Source organism: Danio rerio, chromosome 16 (assembly GCF_049306965.1).
Source record: "Danio rerio strain Tuebingen ecotype United States chromosome 16, GRCz12tu, whole genome shotgun sequence".
NCBI classification, from domain to species: Eukaryota; Metazoa; Chordata; class Actinopteri; order Cypriniformes; family Danionidae; genus Danio; species Danio rerio.
Window position 1 is genome coordinate 32,419,831 of NC_133191.1, and position 27,946 is coordinate 32,447,776.

At 37.2% G+C, this 27,946-nt stretch overlaps 2 protein-coding genes and 1 long non-coding RNA gene across 9 annotated transcripts in view; 1 reads left to right on the top strand and 2 right to left on the bottom strand.

Annotated features, from left to right (window-relative positions):
• Positions 1 to 7,370: 7,370 nt before the first annotated feature.
• Positions 7,371 to 17,862, bottom strand: LOC141378214 (uncharacterized). Of its 3 annotated transcripts, none has more exons than XR_012392155.1 (3): positions 17,617 to 17,862; positions 15,379 to 15,582; positions 7,371 to 8,508 (listed from the first exon to the last, which is right to left on the bottom strand). It is a non-coding gene; the product is annotated as an uncharacterized lncRNA (long non-coding RNA). The 3 variants fall into 3 exon arrangements; XR_012392156.1 differs by lacking the exon at positions 7,371 to 8,508 and adding an exon at positions 10,648 to 11,352; XR_012392154.1 differs by lacking the exon at positions 7,371 to 8,508 and adding an exon at positions 13,984 to 14,660.
• Positions 15,536 to 21,689, top strand: hapln2 (hyaluronan and proteoglycan link protein 2). Its single transcript, NM_001082816.3, is given in 6 exon segments — positions 15,536 to 15,608; positions 17,394 to 17,480; positions 17,594 to 17,953; positions 18,487 to 18,603; positions 18,718 to 18,900; positions 20,449 to 21,689. Coding segments are annotated over 5 exon segments (1,014 nt in total). The 5' UTR covers positions 15,536 to 15,608; positions 17,394 to 17,404; the 3' UTR covers positions 20,727 to 21,689.
• Positions 21,662 to 27,946, bottom strand: part of bcan (brevican) — a 59,471-nt gene continuing 53,186 nt past the window's right edge. For 2 of the 5 annotated variants that reach the window (XM_073924638.1, XM_073924640.1), the window contains exons 11-14: positions 26,639 to 26,721; positions 25,869 to 26,013; positions 25,607 to 25,789; positions 21,662 to 23,567 (exon numbers count right to left, since the gene is read on the bottom strand). In XM_073924638.1, the coding sequence (XP_073780739.1) occupies positions 23,446 to 23,567; positions 25,607 to 25,789; positions 25,869 to 26,013; positions 26,639 to 26,721 (533 nt within the window). In that variant the 3' untranslated portion in view covers positions 21,662 to 23,445. 5 annotated transcript variants of the gene reach the window in all.

Sequence of the window (27,946 nt, forward strand, 5' to 3'; positions counted from 1 at the left end):
CCCATTCATAATATTTATGCACAATCTTTGTATACCCAAAATTTGTATACCCAATCCATCCTTATGAACACAACTTCATATTAGGTTAGGAATTATGATGCTGCAAGATTATGATAAAGAGGTAAAGGACTAAGATTTTTAGGTTAATACAGTGTAAAAACTGAAAGAAAAAAAACACGCAGCAGGCCACTTTACATTACAGTTTCAGTTTAAGAGTGTGTAGCTACTACTTTAACATTTATCTATTCATTGGTAAATTAATGATCATTAAATGAATGAACCTACACACAGAAGCCTGAGAAAAAAGCTAGTTTTTAGAGGTTTTAGAGGTTAGACGTTTTTGCATCTGAACTTTAGTTCTCTTTAGACAAATAATGGACTTCTGAAGAGCATTAACTAATGGATATATGTAGGGATAGGGATATATAACTGCATGTAACATGAACATCCTCGTCATTCCTAACCACATAGAAGAATAAAAACTCAAATATCACGAGTTCTTTCGGTCTTAAGCACACAGACACACCTCTTTACTGACAGTATCATGGTTTGGCTCACAAATTAATTCCACACTGAAAAAATGTTCTACTGTTATGTTACTTTAACTTATTTCAGAAGTTAATCAAGTTTCAACTACACTCTCAGAAAAAAATGGTACAATGTTGTACCAAAGAAGGTACAAACCCTTGTCACTGGGGCAAGACCTTTTTATGGAACAGAATTGTACCTTAAGACAATAAGGAGACAAAATTGTACCACTGCAGTTTGTACCTGTAAGAGCATAATTTTTAACATAGGAAACTAAAATGTACCTGGTTTTAAAACCTGCAGATACAATATTGTACCATCATGAGAGGTACAAATCTGATCCATGAAGGTACCACTACAGTGACAAGACACTTTGTACAAAATGTACCTTTTCCATTTACAATAAAGAATAAAAAACAATTTAACATAAATCAAAAGATCTATGTTTGCTAAACTATTCACAACACAAAAATGTTACAGAAATACTTTCTCCCATATGAAATAGAAAACGATTTTCTCCAATTTTCACACAATACCTTTGTAATTACTTAAAATGTTTATTTAAATGACTTAATTTTAAAATAGAAATAGAATTATGCAAAAGTATTGTGACAAGATATGCACAATGTCTGATTAGTTATACAATAATAAAATTGTCTGCATGAACATGAAAATGTTCAGAAAATGCTTGCCAAATATTTATTAAAAATGTCTTAAATGTTTAGTTTACAATACCTGTATTTTTATTTTACCAGTTGTTTTGTTTTATAGAACTTAATAATTATTGTTTATGAGTTTCTTTAAACATATACTTTTAAATAATGATTCATGTTTAAATATGGAAATCACTCATAAAATCACTTTGCCTTTACAGTAATATTTATTTTCATAGATATTGTAATATATAAGAAGTTGTCCAATACGTACCTTTTTATGAGAACAATTGTGTACCTTCATTTCAAATGTACCATAAAAGGTACAGAACAGTATCATAAGAGGTCTTTTCTGTACCATATAAAGTACGGCTCTTATTAACTGTTCCTCAAGAAACATTGTTTGTGCCACCAGGTACCTTTTTTCTGAGAGTTGTTTAGTTTTACAAAGTTTACCTTAATATTTTTAGTATGTTTGTTTGATTCGTAACATTATATTATGTTTTTATAAATGGATCTATAATCTAAAAAGGACTATCGATAACTGTATTTTTCAAATAAAAAAAGAATGGTTTGTCGGTTAAATACATCATTAATCTGTTAATTATTACGGAGTGCACTCAAAAAAAAAACTTTAAGTAAGTTTAAACTACTTACTTAAAATGAGCTGAAATAACACAATTCTTGAGATTTTATTGGGACAAATGAATTTTTTTAATTTTTACGGCGTGTCAATCCACATACTGTACATTTTTAAAAGTGTTAAGATAACAAATAATGTGTTGACATGAATGAATTTGTGTGGAACCCTGCATTTTTTACAATGTGGTTGTGGAGCTCCCACCCTCTGAAGCGGCCGATTTTCATGAATGAATTGTGTGGAACCTTGCATTTTTTTCAGTGTGGTTGTGTAGCTCGCACCCTCTTAAGCAGCCGATTTTCAAATGAGAACTCCACTTTTTATTCCAGGTCACTTGTAAAATGAGCCTATTTCCAAAAAAAAAGTGGCCCGTCTCAAATTCTCATTGTGTTTCTAAAAGGCTGTTTCTTTTATAAGGGATAATAAAGGATTTTAATGCATGATGTGAAGGCAAAAAAAAAAAAACACACAATGCACATCGCAGCCACCGTGAAGAGCATTAAAATCCTTTGGCGGATGGCAAGCTGTTGATATCCCGCTTATTCCATGGTCGTTTGCCAAGGTAGGTCTAAGTGTAAACTTAATTACTCCACTGAAATAGCAGTGACAGGCAGGCAGACAAACTATTTCCAATGAAAAGTGAAGAAAAAGTGGATTTCAAATTCCCATTGTGTTTGTATATATATATATATATATATATATATATATATATATATATATATATATATATATATATATATATATATATATATATATAAAGGGATATATACTGTAAACAGCTATAATGCGAAGAAATAGAAAACCGAAATAAATTAACAGTATTTCCCACCCTGAAATTGTGTTAGTCCTAACCTGGTGTCACTTGATCTTTCCACTTTATCTCTGTGAGATAACAGTCGGGGCTGCCAACTTTTGTGTTTTAGCTTGTAGTGAGAATAAAAAAATACAATTAATCTATGATCAGGAGCCATATAGTCAAAATAAGATTACCATCATATTATTTAAACTTCCAAAACTCCAACACCTCCAGGCTGTTAAGCCGGTTTCACACCGCGTGATCAGTGTGTGAGCAGCGCATATTTTCTTGTGATGCATGTTCACAACTGGGATTCACACTCGGAGCAGGAGCTGCACGTCTTAGGTTTTGATTGAACTACATTGTTTACACCTGCGTTGGTTTGGTTGCACAGAGAATAACTTCTTTATTCTGCGATTAGCACTCCTAATAAATACACTTGCAATTAAAGTAAATCGTATCTAAAACATTTACTTGGGCGGCATTTAGACATTATTAGACAAGGCATTATTACTTGTTCTCGGGTAATGTGTTTTGGCTGAGCGCAAAGATAAGTTAATAATTAATTAACAACGTACATTCTGTATATTGAGTAATATATATATATATATATATATATATATATATATATATATATATATATATATATATATTTTTTTTTTTTTTTTTTTTTTTTCATAAAACAAAAATTATCAAGAGGAAAAAATATTTTGCTTGATTTTTTTTTCTGCATGAGAAAATTGATGTGTGGTGTCAGAGTGTGAGATCACTGTCAATCGCGTGACTCTCATGCTGAATGCAGCCCTGGATAACATGCAATCTAATAATCAGTGAGCATAGCGGTGGTAAACCAAGGAAGATATATATAGAGCTAGGAAGACGCCAGTTGAAACCCCATAAGATAAGAACATGACAAGACCTGCCAGCTACAAACAAACATATATTATAAACGTAGCAATCCATAGACCGTATAACATAAAGGTAACAAGAGAACAAAATCTTAAGTAATAAAGAATCAAAAAACACTTTTCCATACATGCGATTGTTGTGTCACATCTACAGTTACTCTCAATGAAGATTGCACAAGGGAGGAATTAGTTAAGCAATGTGACAGAATTTGTGAGTAAATTCCATTCATAAATGAGTGAGGGAGAAAAAGATGTCTATCTACATGTGTGACTGTCACATGGAAATAAAATTCTCTGCATAAATGTCAGCAATCAGCAGTTTAACAGTGGGAGGTTTGACAGCTATGATAGTAATCATACTTAAAACTTTTATATTTTTGGCAGAATCAGTAGATTTATGTTGTAACCAAAGCACTGCAGGTGCTGTTTAACGATATATGAACTTCAATAAAACCTCAATAAATTCACAGTTCAGCTGCCAATATACACACACTTATCATTTTGAGTAGTTTATAAGTTGACAAGTAAATAAAAAAGAAGATAAAAATAATTGTTTTAATTGTGTAATTCTGTCACCATTTACTCGCCCTTCACTCGTTTCAAACCGTTATGAGTTTCTTTCTACTGTTGAAAACAAAAGATGATATTTAAAAAAATGCTGGATACCTGTAAGAATTGACTTCGATGGTATTTGTTTTTCCTACTATAGATCTCAAGATCTCAAGGTTTATAACTACTTAAATGTGGGTAATATGTGAGTACATTTCAACGCAATCTTACGGCAATTTGTAACTTTGATTTAGAGGCTAATTTATATAAATTCGTACAAGCTCATTCATACAATTTAGTAGGATTTGTTTATTCCCCAATGACGATTGGGTTTAGGGGTGGGGTTCGGTGCCACACCTCCTTTCTAAAAATTTTACAGTTTTGTATGACTGAACGAATCCATACAAATCATCCACTAAACCGAGAAAACGTAAAATATTTACGTTGCCTTGTGAGATCAGACGGTTTCATCCCTTTTAGTTAAAAAATACATATAATCATTCAAGAATAATGAATACTTAACTCATCATTAAAATGTATGCAATATATTGCAGTTCTAGGAAACAGTTCGGAAATATAGTTCCTCCAGTTAGTTTACTAACACAGTTTCACGGTCACAATAAAGACAAGGATGGTTACCTCTTTTCATCAATTTATTCAAACACAGTGGATTGTTCAACAGGAGAAGCAGGTAAATGATATTCTTTGGCCCCGTTTACACTAGTGCGTTTTAGTTTTAAAACAGCGTTTTAGAATGAAAACGATCCACATCCACACTAGCATTTCACTCAGCGTTTCTGAACAGCTCTCTGTCTACACCAAAACACTGAAAACGCACATCACGTGACCACACACAAACACTCTCTGGCATGTGCTGCAGCCTATCTACCCAGATGAGAGCTGTGCTCGTCGGAGTGTTCATCAAGGATATCCCGCTGGATCTAATCTCAATATATTTGCTAAACGTGATATTTAATTCCTCCTGTTGTCTATATCTAACAACATATTCCCAGACTTTGGTCTTTTGAATCTATTACTTGTTCTCGGGTAATGTGTTTTGGCTGAGCGCAAAGATAAGTTAATAATTAATCTAACAACGTACATTCTGTATATTGAGTAATTGCTTGCATATATTTCCTATAATGTATAAACTTATTGTACGTTATACTTTTTTAATGGTCATTTTTGACTATTAAAACTGATATTCACCAAAAGAGAGGGTATGTTTCGTAATTTCAATGAAAATGAAAGGAGGCAGTGATGTTAGTCTCTGTTTTGTTATGAATATGCATACAGTGAACATGACGCTCATATATGCAGCACAACGCCTCAACATTTCTGCTGTCTGTTAAGTTGTTACCGTCAAAATGAAAATAGCAGTTCCTTCATGTTTTTATTTTATTGTTAAGAAAGTGAAACAATGTAGTCAGGATGATGTGAATAAGGTTATAAAGTACACTGTTCCCTTTGAAGATTTACCTGACATGTTCTCGGGAGTCTGTTTTCTATTTCAAACTTGCAAAGTCTGAACTTACAAGGAGAGGATGAACAACTTTAACTGTGTGTAGGCTTCTTAATTTTGAGGTAAAGCCCCAATTAGAGAGGCGAATGTCGGCAGCCCTGCCTCAGATGTCTCTGTTTTCCCCCATCCACGCTGAGACGGAGCAGCAGCATTTTAGGATGAAAACGACTTCTTTAGCGTTTCTAAAATGCTCCGTTTTCGGCGCTCGAAAACTCATAGTGTATAGTGTGGACGGATGGCGAAACCATAGCAAAACTTATGCGTTTTCAAACTAAAACGCATTAGTGAAAACGGGGCCTTAGATGGAGAGCAGATGAGTATATTGTTCACAACGTAAACAAGGATCTTCATTCAACCATCAGTATATAAAATCACTTCCCTTAATCACAATGTGTGAATCCACAGGTTAGGAGAAATGTCCACTGGAGAAGGGGAACATCCATGGTAGGAGGCGAGACAGGGAGGAGTTTAGCCATCTGACTTCGATTCCAGCCATTGAACGACTGGAAACGAGGAGTCTTTATAGGGGACTGTGATTGCTGGGGCAGGGGAGTTTAATTAGAATTTAGTGGCGTGTGCTCGGGTATGGTGAGAGGTGGCTGGTAAAGGAGAGCAATGATTGGAGCTGAGGAAATAAAATGGTAAGGGAGACGGGTGATTGGAGCAGCTTAAATGAGCCGGGGATGTGACAGCACCCCCTCCATCCACAGGTGACTCCAGGCACCCTGAATCGGCGGCGGGGAGGGTCCCGTCCACGTGGAGCAGGTCGATCTGGATGCTGGCGATGGAAATCGTCAAGAAGGGTAGGGTCCAGAATGTCATCTCAGGGTGTCCATGACCTCTCCTCGGGACCAAATCCTTCCCAGACGACTAGATATTAAAGATGGCAGCTCCGCCACCGAGAGCCAAGGATTTCTTTGACTTGGTAGATGTTGTTGGGGATAACTTCTGCTTGGTCGGGAGGGAGGGGTGGTTCTGTAGAGGGAGGAGAAACAGGGTCAACATAAGGTTTAGGTATTGATACGTGAAAGGTGGGTGCAACACGGAACTGTGGAGGGAGATTGAGACAGAAGGTGACTGGGTTGATCTAGCAGTGCACACTGAATGGTCCTATGTAGTGGGGACTTGTAGCATGGGAGATGAAGGCGGATGTCCCTGGTGGACAGCCATACCGTGTCACCCGGATGATAGGTAGGATTGGGAGACGATGACGATGATGACAGCGGTGATCACAGCTGATCCATGATAGACACGGTGGAGAAAACTCTGCAGACATGCGCTCGTGTATGTATCTAAAAGTATGTAAAACAGCCGAGAGAAGAGGAAAAGTCAGGCCAGCAGGTCAAATGTGCCCACAGTGAGTGTGTGTGTGTGTGTGAGAGAGAAAGAGAAAGAGCGAGAGAGAGAGAGAGAAAAAGAGAGAGGAATGGAGTACTTTCATTCTCTCAATTGCAGTGAAATAAATAAATAGGGAAAAAATAGGGGTTTCTGCTGTAAGCGTCAGTAAAAGACTGATCCAGCAAACACACAGTGAAATTGTGCACAATTTCTGCATTTTTATGTAGTTGGTGAGTTGTAAATACTCGCGCTTGCCTTCCTCGCTATAGTAAGTTTACACGACAACTTGACTTGATTACATAATTTGTGGTGCTTATTCCAAGTGGTTAGAGCTCACTGCAACTCTCTTATTGGTGGAATTTTCTGTACCTTATGTATTGGGCATTGTAGTTTTTACATTGACAAACAAATTATTTTTGCATTTGTTTATTTTATTGTAATTTCCATTTAATTTCCGTATTTCACCTGTCTCAAATATCAGTTTCAGTTCTTTTTAGAGACATCAAATAATAAAGCATCGCAGAGAACAGAAATAAATGTACATAAAATTGATGCAGATGTGAAAAGCAGGATATGCAAAACTTCAGTATGTTATACAGACTAATATAAGCCAGCGATGCAGTACATTTTGTGCTAGTAAAACCTGAACAGGTGTGTTCTTATACACTGTAGACTCTGCATGACACTGTCACTCTCCAGAACTTTATCTCAAGTCAGCGCCTATCTACTATACAAATCTCTAAAAAAAAAAAAAAAATGAGAAAAAGAGGCAGACAACGAACACATGATCAAACAGAGAATGAAATGGCTGTTTATAGTGGAATTTCTGAAGATAGATAGCCTTATCGGCAGACTCCGTTGCAAAGAATAGAATTCCTTCTGATAAAAGGCGTGTAAAACAGCATGGAGATCTTCCTGACAGGGGTTGTTGATGGCTGCAGCTCAAAGAAAATGCTCCACATTCATTCAAATGGTTTATACAACTGTATCTACAGCACATACAAAGTGTGCAAAGAAAAGACCCTGGTTTCTTTTTGATCAAAATTTCTGACACATACAACAGTAAAAGATTCAAAGTAAAACTACATGCTTGAAATCCAGTTTTTATGCAGAGTTCTCCGTAATTGCATTGATCAAGAGATCATGTTATTAAATTTGAGTGTTTGACTTTAGTCTGACATCAAACTGAGCATGTTTTGAACTGTCACATGTACACAAAGCCTGACTAACTTGCTGCTGTCCAAACTGAGAAAGAAATAGGACATTTGGTTATGACAGGCCCACATACACATTCCTGATCAAGTGTAGAGTTAATATGAAAACTCCAAACACCCTGACGAAACGTCTCTCATTCTACAGCATGTGGGTTACTCTCATTTATCTAAATAGAATTAGCATCTGTAAGATCGTTTGGAATTTATTTGTTTTTTTTTATTCCTAATTAGTTCTGAATGCAACAGCAAAACTCATTTTGAAAATCGGCAAAAAAGTCAGACTCAAGACAGCATCCAAGGGAAATAGCTTATGGTTAGCAGGATTTGGCAATAAAGATGCTGCAACGGGCCGTTGGAAATCTGAAGAGCAAATAGTCCAAATCCAGCAAACAGTGCAGGTAATCCGGGTGAAGAAGATGGGAATAAAGGCAGAAAACAACAGAAACAAAAACGCAAATGACTGGAACAGGGGAAATAAACACAGGAGGTAAGAGCATGCACAATCTAACAAACAAGTAAGCACGCAATAAACAGCATTGCTAACCAGCATGAGGGATTTGTGTTGTATAACATCCTGTGTCGTTGATGGTTGGTGCACTGTAGACATAGGTATCGCCCTCTAAAGGGAACTTCAGAGTGAAAACAAACATTACCACCATATTGAAGTGTTCCTAACAGAAATGCTCAAAAACCGACCACTCAGGGCCATTCAGAATGAAGGATTTCAAAGAGTGCAATTGATAGACACTTTGGGCCCCCATATTCCTTTGTTGAGGGAAGTTGTTGGATGTTGAAATTCCAATGGGCTTATCCCTCCGTATGGACAACAAGAAAAGAGAAACATTCAAGAAAGGAATGCACAGACCCATGAACCACGACACCCACTAAAATAAATTTTTAAAGAAGTGTCTTTATTTATTGATTTATTTAATCAAAAATAAAATGAAGTTTAATTCTAAACAAATTTCGAGAGGATCACATGCTTATGATTGACCATGGCTGGTCCCGCATTAGCTAACCTACACATGATTCACCAATCAGACCATTCCTATTTCACAATAAATAACCAGTTTCATACCTCAGTTATCTTCTCCTTGAAGAATTTCCCCTTCCACCACTACTCCTCTTCCTTTTCCTAGATAGGGCAGCACGGTGGCCCAGTGGTTAGCACTGTTGCCTCACAACAAGAATGTCACTGCTTCAAGTCCTTACCAGGCTAACCAACATTTCTGTGTGGAGTTTACATGTTTTCCACTTTCTCACGTGGGTTTTCACCCACTGTTTAAAGACATGCAATATAAGTGAATGACTAAACTAAAATTGGCACCACAGATGAGCTCTGAGTCAGCAGTATATCTCTCCATAGCAATCCCTAATTTGTCTTTAGCCAAAAACAGCAGGGGAATTCCCGAGATCTATCTGATCTCAAACTACCCTCTTGCCCTGCAAATGGGAGGGAGCCCCGAGCTTGAGGATCTTATGAGCTCAGGGATTTCTTTCGGGAAAGCATGCCAAACAAGCTTTATAATCAATTATCAGCTAGGTGAGGACTCTTGAAATAAAACTAATATTGTCAAATATCATTACAATGTAAAATAACTTTTTTTCATGAGCATACTTTTCTATACCTGTGATTTATGGCTTATATTATTTTTAGCTGTAATTAAAATCATGTGATCCATCAGAAATCATCCTAATTTGATGATTTGCTGCTCAAGAAAGTTACTGTGCATTCACACCGTAAGCAGCAAGAGCGTCAAAGAAGTCGGAAGTTGGCAAGAGTTAGGCGGCAAGAAGTTGCACGGCGAGTCTTTGCCGGTGTGGGTTTCGAGGAGTGTTGAAATCAAGTCAACTTTATGGTAATGAGCTATGACGCGGTTCAGCAACAAGTAATCAAATTGTAGAAGTCCACCGATTGAGAGGATTCCAGATAACGCAATCCTATGAACTTTGGTTCTAACCACAGTTGTTCCCAAGGGTTTGATTATTGCGGTCGCTGGATTTCCAATTATTTACTGTTTTCTTACAGGGACATAGAGTAAAAAAATTACTGGCGAGTTACTGATGTGCATTAATGTTATATATATTTTTTTCTTTAAAAAAGCAGGAATCTCATGCAACAATACAAAACAGTACTGCTGCTTCAGAATATTTCAGACATATGGACACATATTGGATAATTAGAGCAAAGCCACACCACACACAACAACTTGATCTTCCATTGTTAAAGGAATCTGATAAAAAAGTGCAAAGTTTTCATGCTAGAAAGCATGGTTTATGCGATAATGTAACTGATTTGCTGATATTCTGCAACGGCCCCTTTAAATACGAGATCAATGTAGTGAATTTTGACACAGAGCAGCCAGAGCGAACTTTGACGCTCTCACCGCCTTCAGTGTGAACGCAGAGTTATAGATGCTTTTTTTAAGTTGTTATTATTATTATTAATGTAATAATTCTAATTAATAAATAAAATGTTAAAAACAAGACTGCAGAAATTGTGGTATGCATTTATTTTGCTTTAAATAGATCTTTCTAACATTTATTTATCTTTTTTTTGGGTTAAATCTCACCAACCCCATACCTTTAAAAGGTAGAGTGTTTGGAAACTGTTTTCCACGTATTGTAATGTAACACTGCTGGAACATGTGTGATGGTTTGAAAGATATGGGACCCAAAGCAATTTATATATGAAGGTGGCAGTGGGGGGTTGGGGCACAGAACATCAAGTCTGGGCTTGACATAGAGTTGTGCAAGATTGTTCTGGGGCAAGTTTACCATTTGTCAATCGCTGTCTTTGGTAACTGAGAGCACATGCATCATTAAGCCTACACAACCTTGACTCAAACTCTACTTTCCCAGGGGCTGGGCAAACAAACTTAAAGAGTGAGCTGGGGAATGTGTGTGTATGTGCTTATGCACAAAGATTGACAGCACTGGAGAGATTTGAAGCTCCTGAAGTTTGCAGTTGACCCCACAATCATGGGCCCATCCGGGACAGTGAGAAGTTTGCATTAAGACAAGAAGTTGAGCAGCTGGATGTCTGGTGCTGTCTTAACAACCTGCAGCTGAACAAACTGAAAACAGTGGAGATGGTTGTGGACTTGAGGGGAAACCCCCCTGCTCTCCCCCTCCAAAATCATGGACAGCATTGCGGCAGCAGTGGAGTCATTCAGGTTCCCGGGCACCGCCATCTGTTAGGACCTGAAGTGGGACACTGACATTGACTTTATTGTGAAAAATGCCCTGCAGAGGTATTATTTCCTTTGCCAGGAAATTCAACATGCCACAAAGGCTTCTGACAGTTTTACTCGGCTGTCATAGAGTCAGTTCTGTGTTTTTCAATTAGTGTCTGGTTCAGAAACCAAATCAGACATAAGAAGGCTGCAGCAGACTGTCAGGACAGCTGAGAGGATTATTGGTGTGCACCTGCCCAACCTCCAGGACTTGTACATCTCCAGAATGAGGAAATGGGCAGATAACATCATTCAAGACCCCTCTCACCCAAAGGACAAACTGTTCAAATGCCTTCCCTCAGGCAGTTGCAACAGATCTTAATACACTAAAATACCTAGCATAAAATATTTTTTGGCCAATATCTAACCTAAATAGTTAGTACATCAGTTTCTACCTGTTTTCTTATAACAATATAGTATGCTTATTTGTAAAGCCACTAATTAGCAAATAGTTTTATATAAATATTTGTATTTGTTTTTCTTATTTTTTACACTTTAAACAGTCAACAATGCACATAGATAAATATATGGGTAATTCTTTAACTATGGGGACTTTTATATCTTTTAATCATATATCCAAAAAATATATAATTTTGTTCAAATTTCTCTTTCTTTGTCACACTAACAATAAAACCTACTTTAAAAAATGTACTACCTTTCTATTAAATATTTTCCATATTACTCAACCTCCTTTTAGGTGTCTAAATCAAGGTAAATATTGCTTAATAAGGAAATGGATTTATTCTACGTCATTTCCAAACATGTTGTACCTTCAAAGAGGTTTTTAATCAATCAAACAAAAATCAAACAAAATTAAGGTAAATAAGAGTGTTTTGTACATGAAAGGCTAGTATCAATTCAAAGCTAATTGGTGAAGCTATTTTTCATTTTTTCAAAATAAACTGTTTCCACCACTGTCATTTCCATCACCACACACATTTAAAAAAAATATTTAAAAAGTTCTCATCAAACATTAAAAGTGCATTCGCAATGTATAAGGTCATGCTCTATTTAATATACAAATTCTGTTTATTTATTTTCTAATAAACTCTTAACCAAATTATTAATAAACTTTAGAGTGTGACAGGTGTACAATTCAGAATACAACTAATTCATTTCATTGACAAATGTATAATTATTATATATATTGTGGAAAGATTGATTAAACTAGATACAAAAATGATCTTAGACAATGCTTGACTGCCATAATTTATTTCAATTTGAAATAAAAGCTGTATATTCAGATGTGGAGGAATTGACATTTGTTCAGTTCACGATACTAGTATTTGGTATGAATTGATACCAAATTTTCTAAAAACGTCCATTTCGTGTTAACATTAGAGAGCTATTGAGAACGTTTTTAAAAAGAAATTACTGTAATTGTCTGTGAAGGTCATCAGTTCACCAAACTCACCGCTGTTTACTAAGTGTAACCACAGATACAGGGACACTGGAGTGTTTTTAAAGTCACGTCAATCGGCTGGTTTGTCTATAAACTGACATAGGAGCGATCTGCTGATGGATCACGCATAAAGGGTCACTATTTATAACAAGCAAAGTGCGATAAAATGTCATTCAAGTGGTGCACTGTGTAAGCAAAAAACTGAATGCTTCACTAGCAAGAATCTGTTCTGCTTTGATTTATCTTGGGTCACCACAGCAAAATGAATCGCCAACTACCCTGGCATATGTTTTACGCAGCGGATGCCCTTCCAACTGTAACCCAGTAATGGGAAAGGTGAATATTACTAACATGCTATTAAAAAAAATGCACCACTGACTTTCGACCAGATTTTTATTGGACAATGGTCTATTTCAGTTGCCTCAAAACAACATGTCAACAATGCTCCTTATCACACCTCCTTTTTTAGACCAGCACCCCAATGACCACCACACAAATCAGTGCATATGTAATAGCTATTTAATTAATGTGGTGTATGGCATGAACATGATAACTGTGCTGTGCTAAAACTGGCAAAAACACTTAAGCTGCATTGTTGGACACCAGCAACCATTGTGTAACGCCATGCCAGCAGAGGGAGCCCTCGTCCGACTACTGTCTCAGGTCCACTCCCTCTGCAGTCACTTCCTGTTTGTGCTGTATTTCAGTGAGAACTCAGGCCATGCTTCCTCGTGAAGTATTGCCAGTTCACCTGCCTTACCAAGCGTTGTTCCAAGTGATTTTCATGACTGCTTTTCTGTGTATGACCCTACCTGCCTTGATCATGTACGTAATTTGTCTTTGCCCTCTTGCTCTGTTTTGGACTGCTTATTGTTGCCTTGAACTTTTGCCTGCCTTCTCACCACGTCTTCTGGATTTGCCCCTGTGTATCTTGATCTGTTTTGGACTGAATATTGTTGCACTGAACCTCTACCTGAATTACTACTACGTCTCCTGGAATTGCCCCTGTGTTTGTTGTTTGGTTTGGACTGCTTACACGTTGCCGACTCTCCACTTGTTTACCCGTTGGTGTTTTTGCCTAATCCCATTAATAAACTTCTGCATATGGATTCTAACACTGTCTCAGACTCTCAGTTACACATTGACACCCATAGAAAGAATAAAAATACTCTGAAAGTCAATGACTAGTGCTTTTTTGTGATTAAACAATAGCAAAATGTTCATTTTTGGGTAAACTATTTTAGGTGAACTATCAGTATTTTTACTTTTACCACAGTAATTGCTATTTAACACAAGGACTTGGTTTCACTAAGTTGGTTCAACAAAGCATAATAATAAAAATTACCATATATAAAATGCATATAAAATATAAAAATCCCCGAACAAGCTTGTTTTTAAAAAAAAAGTCTATGGTCAAATAGATGCAGGCATAAATAACGATAATACACTTAAGAAGGAATGAAATACAGTACTAATATTGTAAACTGTGAGTAAAAGAGATGAAAATAGAGCTACAAAGGTCACCTAGACATGCCATTGCGAGCACAAACAGTGGAAGATGACAAAAAGAGCCATTGATGGAGCAGCACAATGCAAAGTACACTGACAAATGCTTGAATCCCATTATAGCGCTTTTCCTCCAACTGCTTGTTTCCTTTTCGTGTTTTCATGCTCTCTGCTGGCCGCGGGTCAGTGCTGGGGGAGTTCTGTGACAAAGCTGTCATTGTGCTCACAGGTTAGAGAGAGGGAGACGGAGAGAATGAAAACACAAACTATGGGCCGTTCCTCTTCCTCTTTCTGTTCCGGCCAGGCAAACCGATCAACGGAACTGCATAACATGATCCCTTGGTAAAATGTGACATGGGATATGACACCTTAAAATAACCATGAGTAACAAGGATATTATTATTAGTATTGTTGACTTTTTTTTAATAAAAATCAAAGATAGAATAGAGTTATAGATAAAAGTATTAAGTTATAACTCTTAATAAATTATTAAAACCTGCGTTTAACAAATAAAAAAAATAATAAAATTTTACTTAAAATTGGGCAAACGTTAATTAAAAAATGCAAATAAAAACAAAAAATAAGAAATAAAAATTTATTCTAGATATTAACAAACATTATAACAGTGAACTGATAAGTTACTTTCTTTGTTCAAAACTAAATCTTTAGGATGAATAAATAACATAGATGCACAGAAATAAAATATTATAAAAAAAAATTGACCATACTAAAAAAATAATCATTTGTCTGCAGATGTCAGTGGGTTTGATATTATTTCTAGACACAGAGTGTGATATACAGATACTGAGTGAACATATTGTGACTGGAAGGGCATCCGCTGCTTAAAACATAAGCAGGATTGGTTGATGGTTCATTCTGCTGTGGTGACCACTGATAAACCAGGGAATGAGCCAAAGGTAAATGAATAAATGAATGAATGAACATAAAAAGTAAACATCCATTGACTGGTTTAATCACTGAGCATCTTAATTGTGCTTTTCTCCCAACAAAAAACACACTGTGTGGGCCAGTAAATTTCCATTTTGAATCCTAAGATTAAGCTATACCTCAACATTCTGAAGTTACCTTTATCATCTGAAGTTTGCTGACTTCATGCGTTTGTGGTCTGTTGCCGAGTTGCTGAGAGGAACAATGAAAGTCTGTGTGATGCTCATTAACATCTGGAGCAGAGGAGAGAAAAGCCTGTACACATCCAGCACTCGTCAGATGATCCTGATCCACTGCAGCCAAAGCTGATGCAAACACCAGCGCAGTCATGGACTTTTTAAACTGAGAAAGAAAGTTTGAAGACCAAGGTAAGACTTAAATTGTTCTTTGTAGCTTTGGAATTATTTGAACCCAAATTTGGGTCAATTGTTGACAAGTCTTACCACTGGGTTAAAAATGTAAGTGTCACTTTAGAGTGACACTTTATAGTGGCCTTATCTAGCTACTATTGTATGTACTAACTTACATCAATAAATAAATGCAATGTAATTATTGTTTTCATTTTGTATTGCAAAACAAATGTATCATCTTTGAGGTTTCACTGTTTTATAGAAAAACAAATTGGAAATCGACTGTGTGTGATGTCATTAGCATGGCCATTTTTAGAAGTGTTTGTATTTAATTAATTCAGCAAAATAATATGTTTTGTTTTGTATATTTTAATAAAAAATCTGACATAGTGTGTCTTTAAAGTAAACATGTAATCCATGCAAGTTAAACCATTAAAAAAAAATAATCAAAATTGTCCTCTGATGATGTCAGATTGATGACATGGGCAAAATATGCTTAGCCACGCCCCTCCAATCATCAGTTTGCTCTAAGTGAAATATGAGAGGAATCCTAACAAGTGGTTGCACATTTTTAAAGGGGTGGTCCACAGTGTATTTTAAGGCTTGGCTGTGTTTATAAGATGTAAGGTAATATGTGCTCATTCTTCACTTGTAGAAATACACGTTATTTTTTCATATATCTTACTTTATGTACAGCTACTCAGCTAACATGAAAGCGACTGTCATATGTCCTAGTTCCTCTGAAAGGCCCACCCTCAAGATGCTCTGATTGGTCAGCTAACATAATGTGCTGTGATTCACAGATCAGCTCCACATCACCACATCATGCTCCTACAAGAATGCGCTTTTGCGCTGTGTAAACAGAGAAGCTGTAAGCATCGTTAGCTGCCTGAATCACAGAAAAATGAAGAGCACACAGTTGAACCTCATGCCTGATCTCTAAAATAAAATCTGACAACTGTCTTTCACATACATTTGGAATAATTATGTGTAAGTAATATAAAAAAAATGCACATATATTTTTAGCGAGTTTATTAATCGAGATGTAGAAAGCAGGGAAAGCGGCCCTATAGCGACATTGAAAGCATCCGCATAGAGAGACACTGCACGTGCTGCTGAAGACTGTGGCTGTTTACAGCAGTTTGACTGATAAATATGAATTTTTAGCTAAATTGTTAGTGGTGCCAAACAGCAATTAACGTTGTTTACATCTTTGTTTACATCCTCGCAACAATATACCGTTAACGTTAGAAATTGGGCATGTAATTGATCAATTATAGCACGGAGCTGGGAGAGATTCTGGAAGCTGTCCTATGTCAAATGCTAGCTAAATCTTTTTTTATAATTCTCTGGAACATAATTAATATTAAATTATAAGCACTTTGTGTCGTGTTCTTTGAAAGCCCAAATACAGAAACAGAAGAAGCTCTGTGGATGTTTGGACGGCATTTTAGCTTTCTCTAAAATGCATAACATTACAGAGACTCTGGCCACGCCCCTTCACCCTTGTGATCTCGCTAGCCCCTATGTATTTTTTGTAGTCTCCAAACTTCATTCGCTGTAGGCTTTGCTAAGCTAACTCTGTAACAGCCAATGTTTGTCTTTGCATTGGTCTTTGAGAGTCTTACATTCAGAGATGTTGTTTATGTTCACGCATTACACATCAACTAAAGTTTAAAATATGATATCGGAGTGGACCACCTCTTAAAGATTTTCTTTAGTCTGTTGGGTTACTTTGACCCAAATTTGGGCTAAAACAATCAGCATTTTTTACTGTTTAATCATCATTTTTATGTTGTTTAGGAAAATCCACAATGAACTTCATTGCTCTGCTACTGACCTCAACCTGTTTCTTCTCTTGTATTAGTGCAAAATACCACTATAATCAAGGTAATGCCTCCTAACAACTGCAATTGAGAATATCTGACTACAATATAAACATGATTTGAAAGCCATAACATGACATTTCGGTACATGATAATAAACTATTATGTGCATTTTAGACAAGGACAAAGAGTTAAAATACCTGCTGGAGCCTCTGGTGTTTGCTGAAGTCTCTGCTCGTCGTGGACACGCAGCCATTTTGCCCTGTGTGATGAGATTCAAACCATCGCATTACAGAGTGAAGTGGACTAAACTCGAGCCCTCTTCTCGTGGAGTGGAGAACATAGTGCTCATCACAAACGGTCATGCAGATAAGCAGTACGGCTCTGTTGGGCCTCGAGCGGCCCTCCAGCGAGCTCATGATCTGGACGTTTCTCTGCGACTCTCTGACCTGGAGCTGGAAGACGATGGCAGTTACCGCTGTGAACTAATCAACGGCATCGAGGACGAAAGTGTCATTATTACTCTGAGGATTGAGGGTAGGCAGGCTGGCACAATCTTTTAAATAATTTTCAAATAATACCTCGGCTTTTTACCTATAAAGGGCCATGAATTTTACTAGCCGAATTGAATAGTTGTTGTTTATTAGCAGTCGTAGTAAATGCACATAACATTCGAGCTGATGCGAATGAGTAATGACAACAATAACGATGTTTTATTATTTTTATTATTACCATTGGCATCAGTTCATATGCATTTACTACTAATAATAAACAACAGTAATATAGCTAACTTATTTCATAATAGTTTTGTTATAATTGTTATGTATTAGAAGTCATAGTAAATGTACATGACTTTTGAACTGATTCTAATGATAAAAATAATATTTTTCCTAGTTGATTTTTATAATTTTTGAAATTCCAATATTACTAAATGTAAAATAATTATAATATATTATTAATAGTAGTATAATAAATATTTTTATAATATTTTAAGTTATTGTCATTACATATATTTTAAATATGTCCATTATAATGTAATTATTACATTCTGTTTTAATAATGGATTTCAGGGGTTGTATTTCCTTATCAGAGTCAAAAAGGACGGTACAGATTTACTTTCTTTGATGCTAAAGAAGCTTGTGCTGAACAGGATGCAACCCTTGCCACCTACAAGCAGCTTTACAGAGGTAATAAAATCATAATTTCACACAGTTGCAAACCTTAAGCCAAAAGTTTAATTCAATTCCAAGAAAACTGTTAAGTGTTTCATGTCCTGATGCTCTTGTGAATGATCTTTGCAGCCTGGACTGAAGGATTAGACTGGTGTAACGCTGGATGGCTGATTGACGGGACGGTCAGTTACCCTGTCTTGCACCCACGGCCGGCTTGTGGAGGGGATCTTCTGTCAGGCATCAGGAGTTATGGGCCTCGTCACAAAACACGGGACAACTATGATGCTTTCTGCTTCACCTCCACCACTAAAGGTGAAGTAAAAAATGAATGGAGATTCTGTTTTGATGGGCTTCAGACAATGACAACACCTGTTTCACATTTACATGTTCTTAATGTTAAAACACAGTAATGTTAGAAGTCTATGAACTGTACATTGAACTGTTTATACCAGGGGTGCCTAGAGGGCCAGTGTCCTGCAGATTTTAGGTCCAACTTGCTTTAGCACGTGTGCATGGATGTTCCTAGAAAGCCTAGTAAGAGCTTGATTAACTAGCCCAGCTCAGGTGTATCTGATTGGGGTTGGAACTACACTTTGCAGGACAGAGACCCTCTAGGGCCGAGTTTGAGCACCCCTGGTTTATACAGTACCACCTAAACATTTTGGGCGCCAGTAAGATTTTTCTCTAAAGAAATGATCCAGATAAGGATTCATTAAACTGGAATAAAAGTGACAAAAGTGTAATGATTTCGGAAGTATCATGAGACATAAAACAATAATTCAAATATCAAACACTTTAAGCCTTGGTGATCCAAATGTCTTAAAAAAAAAACAAACCACACACTCACTCTCTCTCTCTCTCTCTCTCTCGCTCGCTCGCACGCACGCACGCACACACACACACACACACACACACACACACACACACACACACACACACACACACACAGATTTACAGGTGAGATTTACTAAACTGTTTCTCTTTACAACAAAAAACGATTAAAAACACAGCTACTATTTGTCCCCCCAACAGACTAGAAGAGAAAAAGCCAATCAGCGCTGTTGTTTTTGTATTTAGGAAAGACAAAGAGTCTCTTACTCTGAGTGACATCTCCCACTTTGCCCACATGAGTCTGTTGATCATGGCATTGGAGAAATCAATGTCAAAAACAAAGATTCAGGAATTTAGGTTTAAAGTGGTTTATTGTGCATATCAGTTCTTTTTAGATTATTTTACACTGTCCACTTTATTAGGTACATGCATTCAACTGCTTGTTAACACAAATATCTAATCAGCCAATTACATGACAGCATCTCAATAAATTTAAATTTGTGGTCAAGTATGGTGACCTATACTCGGGTTATGTGCTCTACATTTAACCCATCCAAGTGCGCACACATTTGTGAACACACCCAGAGAAGTGGTGGAATCAGTGCCTTGCTTAATGGACTCACCCCAGCCCTGGTGTTCACTCTCACCACCAACAATCCCTGCTGGATCCGAAACTTAAACCTGCAAATCTTCCAATTCTTCCAAGTCCAACTGTCTAACCATTAGGCCACAGCTGCCCCAATTTAGGCTTGTTGATTTGAACAAGATGATCTGTCGAAGTTTAAACCAAGGATCAAAATGTAGAAGAGAAGACCATTTACATGAATTTGAACATGGCATAGTTTATGGTACAGTATGGGCTGGTCTGAGTATTTGAAAAACTGCTGATCTGATACTGGAATTTCCATGTGGAATAGTCCAAAAAATGGTCCACCGGGTTGAATCAGAAGTAAAATGTGGTCCGGCCAACAAAAAGTATTAATGTAAATGCATAAAAGTTAAAACAATACCCTACTTTTGCTTTCCCAGGCTCTGTATTCTTCATTGAGGGCCAGCTGAATTTTGCAGAGGCTGAACGAGCCTGCAGACGGGATGGTGCTGGACTAGCCAAGACTGGTCAGATCTACTCATCTTGGAGGTTTCAACAGCTGGACCGCTGTGATGGAGGCTGGTTGGAGGATGGCAGTGTACGATTCCCCATTATCAACCCAAGAGAACACTGTGGAGGGATTGCAGAACCGGGGGTTCGTAGCTTTGGGTTTCCTAGCAAAAGCATGCGTCTCTATGGGGCTTACTGCTACAGGTAACTGCTTCAGGTTTTGGTAGCAGGTAATGCTTTGCTCTACATGTTGATTGTACTTAATTAAAATGTCTAGAATGTATCCTCAGTTTCTGCAGAATTTAACAGTATAAGCATCAGAGGCTTTTTGCATTGTTGAAAATGTATTATATGGTTAGCTTATACGCTATCTAGCATTCATCCATCATTCTGGATTAAACAGTATATCTGGCCACTGATTTAAGTGAAGTTAGATAAACTAATTTCAATAGGAGCACGTGATATGATTGATCGCAGCTGGTCTCTCACCCGCAATTATCGATAAACCAATTAGATAAATCCAAACGTACAATAAATAGCCTATTTCACGTTACTTCCCTTATGTTCGTTTCCCCTATCCTCCCCATGTCCACCTTTACCAGGTGGAGCTCTTGGGAACTACCTGATATTGGAACCTCTTGCATGCTTATTGACCAGGCGGGTGCCCTGGGCTCAATTATTCATAAGCAATATCTAAGTGTGAACTCTTGAAAAGCAGAAAAGATTGAATCCTTGAGGATAAACCTTCAGATACAGAAACCAATTAGTCCTGTTTGAATAGCTGTTAGCTTGAAATGCTAACTCTTTTAGCTGAGCAGTTAAAAAATATATTACATAGCAAGAAAGATATGTAAAATTAATCAGATGATTATTCATTTGTCACATTTAAAACAAATAGATACATATGTGGTGCTGTATACACTGTGATATATGCAATATTTATTTGTAATATTTATAAAGCAAATAATGATTTTCATTTGTTTTAGTGATTGTAAAGATTCCACAGGATGTTTGTTTTAAAAAGGGAAATTACGTTTTATCAATGCTTTTTAAATTGTCTAAAAATATAATAAATGATACCTAACTGTTGGATTTCTTTATTTAATTTAACAACGTAAATAAACAAAAAGGTATGACAAAAAATTGTGAATAAAACTACCAATAAAATCTTTATTTACATATACTTGATTTATTTCGTAACAGTCCTAAAATATAATTTACACATGGCAAATACATAGACAGTGTTTTAGAAAAACAAATTCCCATAAAACTGTTATTTTCCAAGTGCTTTACATGTCTCCACATTTACAGCTACTTAAAATAGAAACCACTAATGTGTTAATCTAATGAGAGTAGTAATTAAAGACACATATTCTGGTAAGCAAGAAAATGCATGAACACTTCTTATTGTGATCAATTTATTTATTGTGAATGCTCTGCTTGCTTGGAATGTAATTCACTTGATGTTTATCAAGGGTGATGGTTTTAGGCCATCAAAACTGAAAATATAATTTTGTTAGTGATGGATCTCTTAACAAAAGTTCTGATAACAGTCTACTAAAATGGCCATCCTCCAGAGTACAATACAGACCTGAAAAACTGAGCACCAAGTTGCAGAATGACCAGTGTCCTCCCATAAGACTCAATATGGGTCTGGAAATCACAAGTGTGGATTGCATAAAGTATCTTCCCTGCTTTATAAAGCTTTGCTGAACCAACATCAACACAATGGATGGGTCGACATACCTCAGCTGACTTGATTGGAGGGTTTAAAAAGGTTACAGATCATTTTTAGTAAGTTGACAATTGTTCGACTTGAATATTCTAAAAGAAGCAGCAAGAATATTGCAGTTTTTAAAGTTACATCTACAGTTTAGGACAACCTTATTGCACTGTTAGTCTGTACGCTCTTGCATTGAGTCTTGTTTGGCAGACAATTTGTAAGTAAGGAAAAGGTGAAAGTTTAAGAACAGATATGTAATGTAGCCGATGATGGACCTGACAAAAGTCTTGTCGTCTATCACAGTTGTAAGAGCAACACATTTGACTTCTAGGTGATAATTTGTAAAAGTGGCAGAAGGTAGATTTTTTCTATGAATTATCTGTTGAACTACACCCCAATCATAACAAATACCGCAAAAGACCTATTAAAACCTGCCGGGACCCAAGATTCTTACAGAAATCAGTTTAGAAAGTAACAAATTAAAATACTTCCTGAAAGTAAAGAAGGCTAAGGTGTTCCAGGATTGGCCAGCCAGGTCACCAGACATGAACATTATTGAGCATGACTGAGGTAAGTAATTAAAAATGAAGGCATGATCATATTTTATTTTGAAAATAAGCGTAATCTAGCAGCCTTTGCCTTTCATATAAGCCACTTCTAATATCAAATGATCAAATAGAAGTCAAGTTATTATTTGTTTTTAAAACTTGGATAGGCGACAAGACTTTTGTCAGGTAATGTATTTAGTCAACAGAGCAACGATGTGAAACAATAGGATTCAGGCCAGCTGATGTTAGAGAGCGTTTGTCCATAGTTTTAACTAAAATTTATTAAAAACAAAACAAACAAACAGAATAGGTGTCTAGTCCAACGGTTACAAGCTTTGTTTGGATGCTGCTTTTAATCAAGTGTGCTTTATCTTAGAATTACCAAATGTAATTCAGTGTCATGGTGTACACAGAGAAAAATGGGGCAGAAACGAGATGGACGAAGAAAATGGACATTAATGATGCTTTAGTTTTATAAGAAATGTTTACAGTACTTAAACTGTTTTCCAATTGGAATTAACGGTTGAGAATAAAAGTTGAGCAGGACTGATTCCTAATGCAACACTGATGTTATATAAAGAATTTGGATGCGTGGACGTCTTTAAGGATGACATGATAAACAAAGGCATGTAATGCAACTATGCAGTGTGCTTGTTTTAAAAGTTCCATTTTATATCCAAATATTCAGGTGTTTTTGTTGTTGAGTCTTCTATGACTATTTCCTTGTTCTGACCTGTGCGCCATGTTACCAGGTCTCCATTTGAATATGCTGGTCCCGCTGGAAACAAAACATGTGAAAATAACATGGTAACATGGTAAATTCAATGGCTCAATAAATATTTTTGTAGCAAATATTCAACTGTAATGTGTAAAACGTAAAAGATGACAATATCATTTAACACACAACCCATTGAACTGCAGGTTACTGCTAATCAGCCAATCATATTGAAGCAACTCAATGCATTTAGACATGTAGATGATCTGCTGAAGTTTAAACTAAGCATCATTTTAAGGAAGAAAGGTGATATGAATGACTTGGCATAGTTGTTGGTGGAGTGTTTTAGAAACTGTTGATTTATTGGGATTTATATCTAGATTTTAAAATAGAATGGTTTAGAAAAAATTAAGGTGAGTGGAAATTTTTTTATGGCAAAAGGCCTTGTTGATGCCAGAGGTCAAAAAGCTGATAGAAAGGCCATTTGCTATAAATGAGAGTTACAAAAGAGGATCTCTAGCTGGGTTTCCATCCCAATGCTTCATTTACACTAGCAGCGACTTTGTAGCTGCCTGTTGCTCTGAGTGGTGACCTGCTTCAAAGGCAGGTCTGTGTAGATCTATAGCACGAATACAACTGGCCTCCGAGCGAGCTGAAAGAAGATCATGTGAGCTCAAGAAAGTTGCTCTCCATTTGCATAAAGTTAAAGGATTCTCAAATTTCTCGCTTTGTTCGACATGCCCACTTGGTCGCCAACAGTCGCTGTCACTTGTGTAGACAGAGGTTGCTCGCTCTCCGTTGAAATGAACGCTCGCTTGCTGCTGCGAGTTGCTTATAGTGTGAATGAGGCGTAACGTGAAGTGAATCTCATAAAAAAAGATAAAATCCCAAATGCGAATTAGTAATTGGCCATATACCCAAAGCACTTCACAATCATGAGGGGGGGGGGGGGGGGGGGTCTCTCCACACCACCACCAGTGAGTAGTATCCACTCGGATGATGCAATGGCAGCCACAGGACAACGATGCCAGTGTGCTCACCACATACTGGAGGATAGGGATGATTAGGAGGTCTTGATAGGTAAAGGGCCAATAATGTGGAATTTGGCCAGGACATCAGGGTTACACCCCTACTCTTTACGAGAAGCGCCATGGGATTTTTAATTACCACACAGAGCCAGGACCTCGATCTAATGTCTCAAAAGAAAAAAAAAGAATGTCTTTGAAGATCATGACTGTCACACATCAATGCTCTTATAAATGTATTAAATCATATGCTTGTAGTAAAAAATCCTTATTAATGGCAATATTTCTACATTTGTGCATCTGCTTGCTCACTTTTGCAGCCATGTTGCTGCTGTAGCTGATGTATTCAGGGATATTTCGCATACTTCATTGTTTATACTGTGGTCCTGAAAAGTATTTATTTACCTTACCCTACACCTCATAGCATATGAGAATCGACACAGGGCTAAGGGGTAGAATTGGGATTGGGCCTAACTGAGGGTGATGGAAACCCAGCTTTTCAAAGCACAAAACATTAAACCTTGAAGCAGATGAGCTACAGCAGCAGAAGAGCAGATTGGTGACACTCCTGTCAGCTATTAACACCAAAATCAAGGCTTCAATTTGACAAGTTGGATGGCAAAACATTGGAAAAGGTTTGCCTGGTCTGATGAGTCTCAATTTTTGCTGCAACATTTGCATGATTAGAGAATTTGGTGTAAACAACACCAAAGCATGAATCCACTAAATGTCTTTTTATCAACAGTTCAAACTGGAGTTGGTGGTGTAATGACATGGGGAATATTTTCTTTGTACTTACTGTAGAACAAACTGACCATTGCTTAAACACCACCGCTTGTTGAGCAGGTCTCAAACTCGATTACTGGAGGGCTGCAGCTCTGCACAGTTTTGCTCGTACCGCATTTCTAATCAAACAGCTGATCCAACTAATCAAGGTGTTCAAGACTACTGGAGACTATTTAGCAGGTGTGAGTTTGGAAATGGTTGGAGCTAAACTATGCAGAGCTGTGGCCCTCCAGGAATTAAGTTTGAGACCACTGCTTTTGAGTGTATAATATTCAAAATACTATTTATCACCTGGTAAACACATGATTTTGGGTTCCTCCCATAGTCCATTGCTCTGACAGGTGATGATAGGGTTCTGTCTCTGAATGAAGCCTGACTCACAGTAGTAGCGCACCTGTGAATTCGCCCTGTACTTTAACTGACGGCGTCCAAACATCTTAGCATGCAGCACAAGAGGGGGCTGGCCACAGAATGCTGCTAAAGACAAACAAAACACGATGAACATTTGCTCTTTCTGGGCCAAAATTATCAATGGTGAAAGTTATTTACTCACAAATGCCCTTTTTGCAGGTGTAGGAAAGCTGGTAGTTACAGGGGATATCACTCCAGCGGCCATCGTCATACCACACCATAACAACACAGTCCTCTCCTGATAGGAAGTAGCTGTCTGGTTGACCACGATACCAGTTTTGATAGAGCTGATAGAGAAAGACACACAGAAATATGCCCATTAAGTGTGTTATATGTTATTAACATCTTTGTACAGACCAAACTACACTGTACTGACAGATGATGTCCGACAGCAACAGGCATTCTTATGGGTTTTGTCAGATTGTGTTAAGTCAGTGTTAGATAACGGGGTGTAAAAGAACACATATAAAGCGATTCAATGTGTAGCTTATGTGAGTTTTGAAGTCATGTTTTGGTACTGTACATACTTTCAATGCAAATACATGTGTCTACCATTACACCCCTATTAGATAAAGATCTAATTGGCTGAAATTATTATATTTGGTCAATAAATATTCAATATCAACCATATTGATAAATATCTGAGCATTTTTTTTTCTTTTTTTTAAACAAACCTTTTGTTATTCAAGGCTCTTTTAATGATTTTCATAAAATTAAGTTCATAAAAACGTTTCATAAAACTTTCTTATTTCAATTGTTATTATTTTTATAAATTCTTTATTTATTTTAATTAAAATTCTTAATAATTTTTTTTACTTTCTTACCAAAGTGCATTTCCAGTTTGGAAAATTATGCTGGGGCACAAAGTAAAGCCCAAACAAAGTAAGCCCTCACCAAAATCAGAACACTCACCAGAGGGTTTCCATCTGACCAACGGAAATCTCCCTCAATTGTTTTGTCGTTGAGGCCCGTCCACTGATACTCCCTGTATTTATCTAAGCAAACAGAAAAGCCAAATTAAAGCTGCAAGCAGCGATGATAGGGACCTCGCACCCGGGCTCACCGCCGCCCAGTGGCCTTAGCATGACAGAGAACAGCGAACAATAATAATTTAAGCCGATATATATATATATAGAACCTGAGAAAATCACACATTTATGCCAAAATTCCTCCTTTCAGCAGGTGGCGCTATAACTGTGACTCAAGATTGGCATGTAGATGCCTTCAATAGAGGAATCTTATTAACCATGTGAAGTTTCAGGCAGATTAGACATTGTGTGGTTGAGTTATAAGGACTTCCTGTTTCATGGCGAAGCGTTGAGGTTTGTCATGCCGCCACGGACACGGCCCTCTGCAAAAACTCTAGATCTTGACAATATATCATCACTTGAGCTTTCAGATAACAACCAACCAAATTTGGTGCTGATATGAAAAAATTTGTGGGAGGAGTTTATTACTCTGTAAATCATGACATTTCCTGTGGCCAGCAGGTGGCGCTATAACTGTATCTGGATATTGGCATGTAAACGTGTTCTGGTCCGGACTGTTATTAAACATGTAAATTTTGAGGCAGATTGGATAATGCATGCTTAAGTTATAATGACTTCCGGTTTTGTGGCGAATCGTCAAAGTTTGCGGGGCAGCCACGGACACGCCCATCGACAAAAACTATAAAGCTTCGCAATTTAACATCGCCAAGGCCTTTAGATGACAAAACCCAATTTTGGTGTCGATAGCATAAAATCCCTAGGAGGAGTTCGTTAAGATACAACGCCTGGAAATGGCAAAAATGCCACTTATTTGCCGCAGGAAGTTAAAAATATCCGACTTCCTGTTGGGTTTGAGATATGGCTCCAAGAGACTTTTTCGTATGTTTTGGCGTGTTTGAGGTGTGTGCCAAATTTCGTGCATGTGCATGATTCGTAGATCAGGGGCTCGTTCGTTTAATTTTTATAGGTGGCGCTGTCGAGTCATTTTGCCACGCCCACTTCAATATTGTTATGTGGATGTGTTCAGGGGAGGACTTTTATCAACCATGTGAAGTTTCAGGCAGATCAGACTTTGTGTGGTTGAGTTATGAGGACTTCCTGTTCCATGGCGAAGCGTTGAGGTTTGTCATGTGGCCAAGGACACGCCCCTCTGCGAAAAACTCTAGATCTTCACAATATATCATCGATATAGCTTTCAGATAACACAACCCAATTTTGATGCTGATACGAT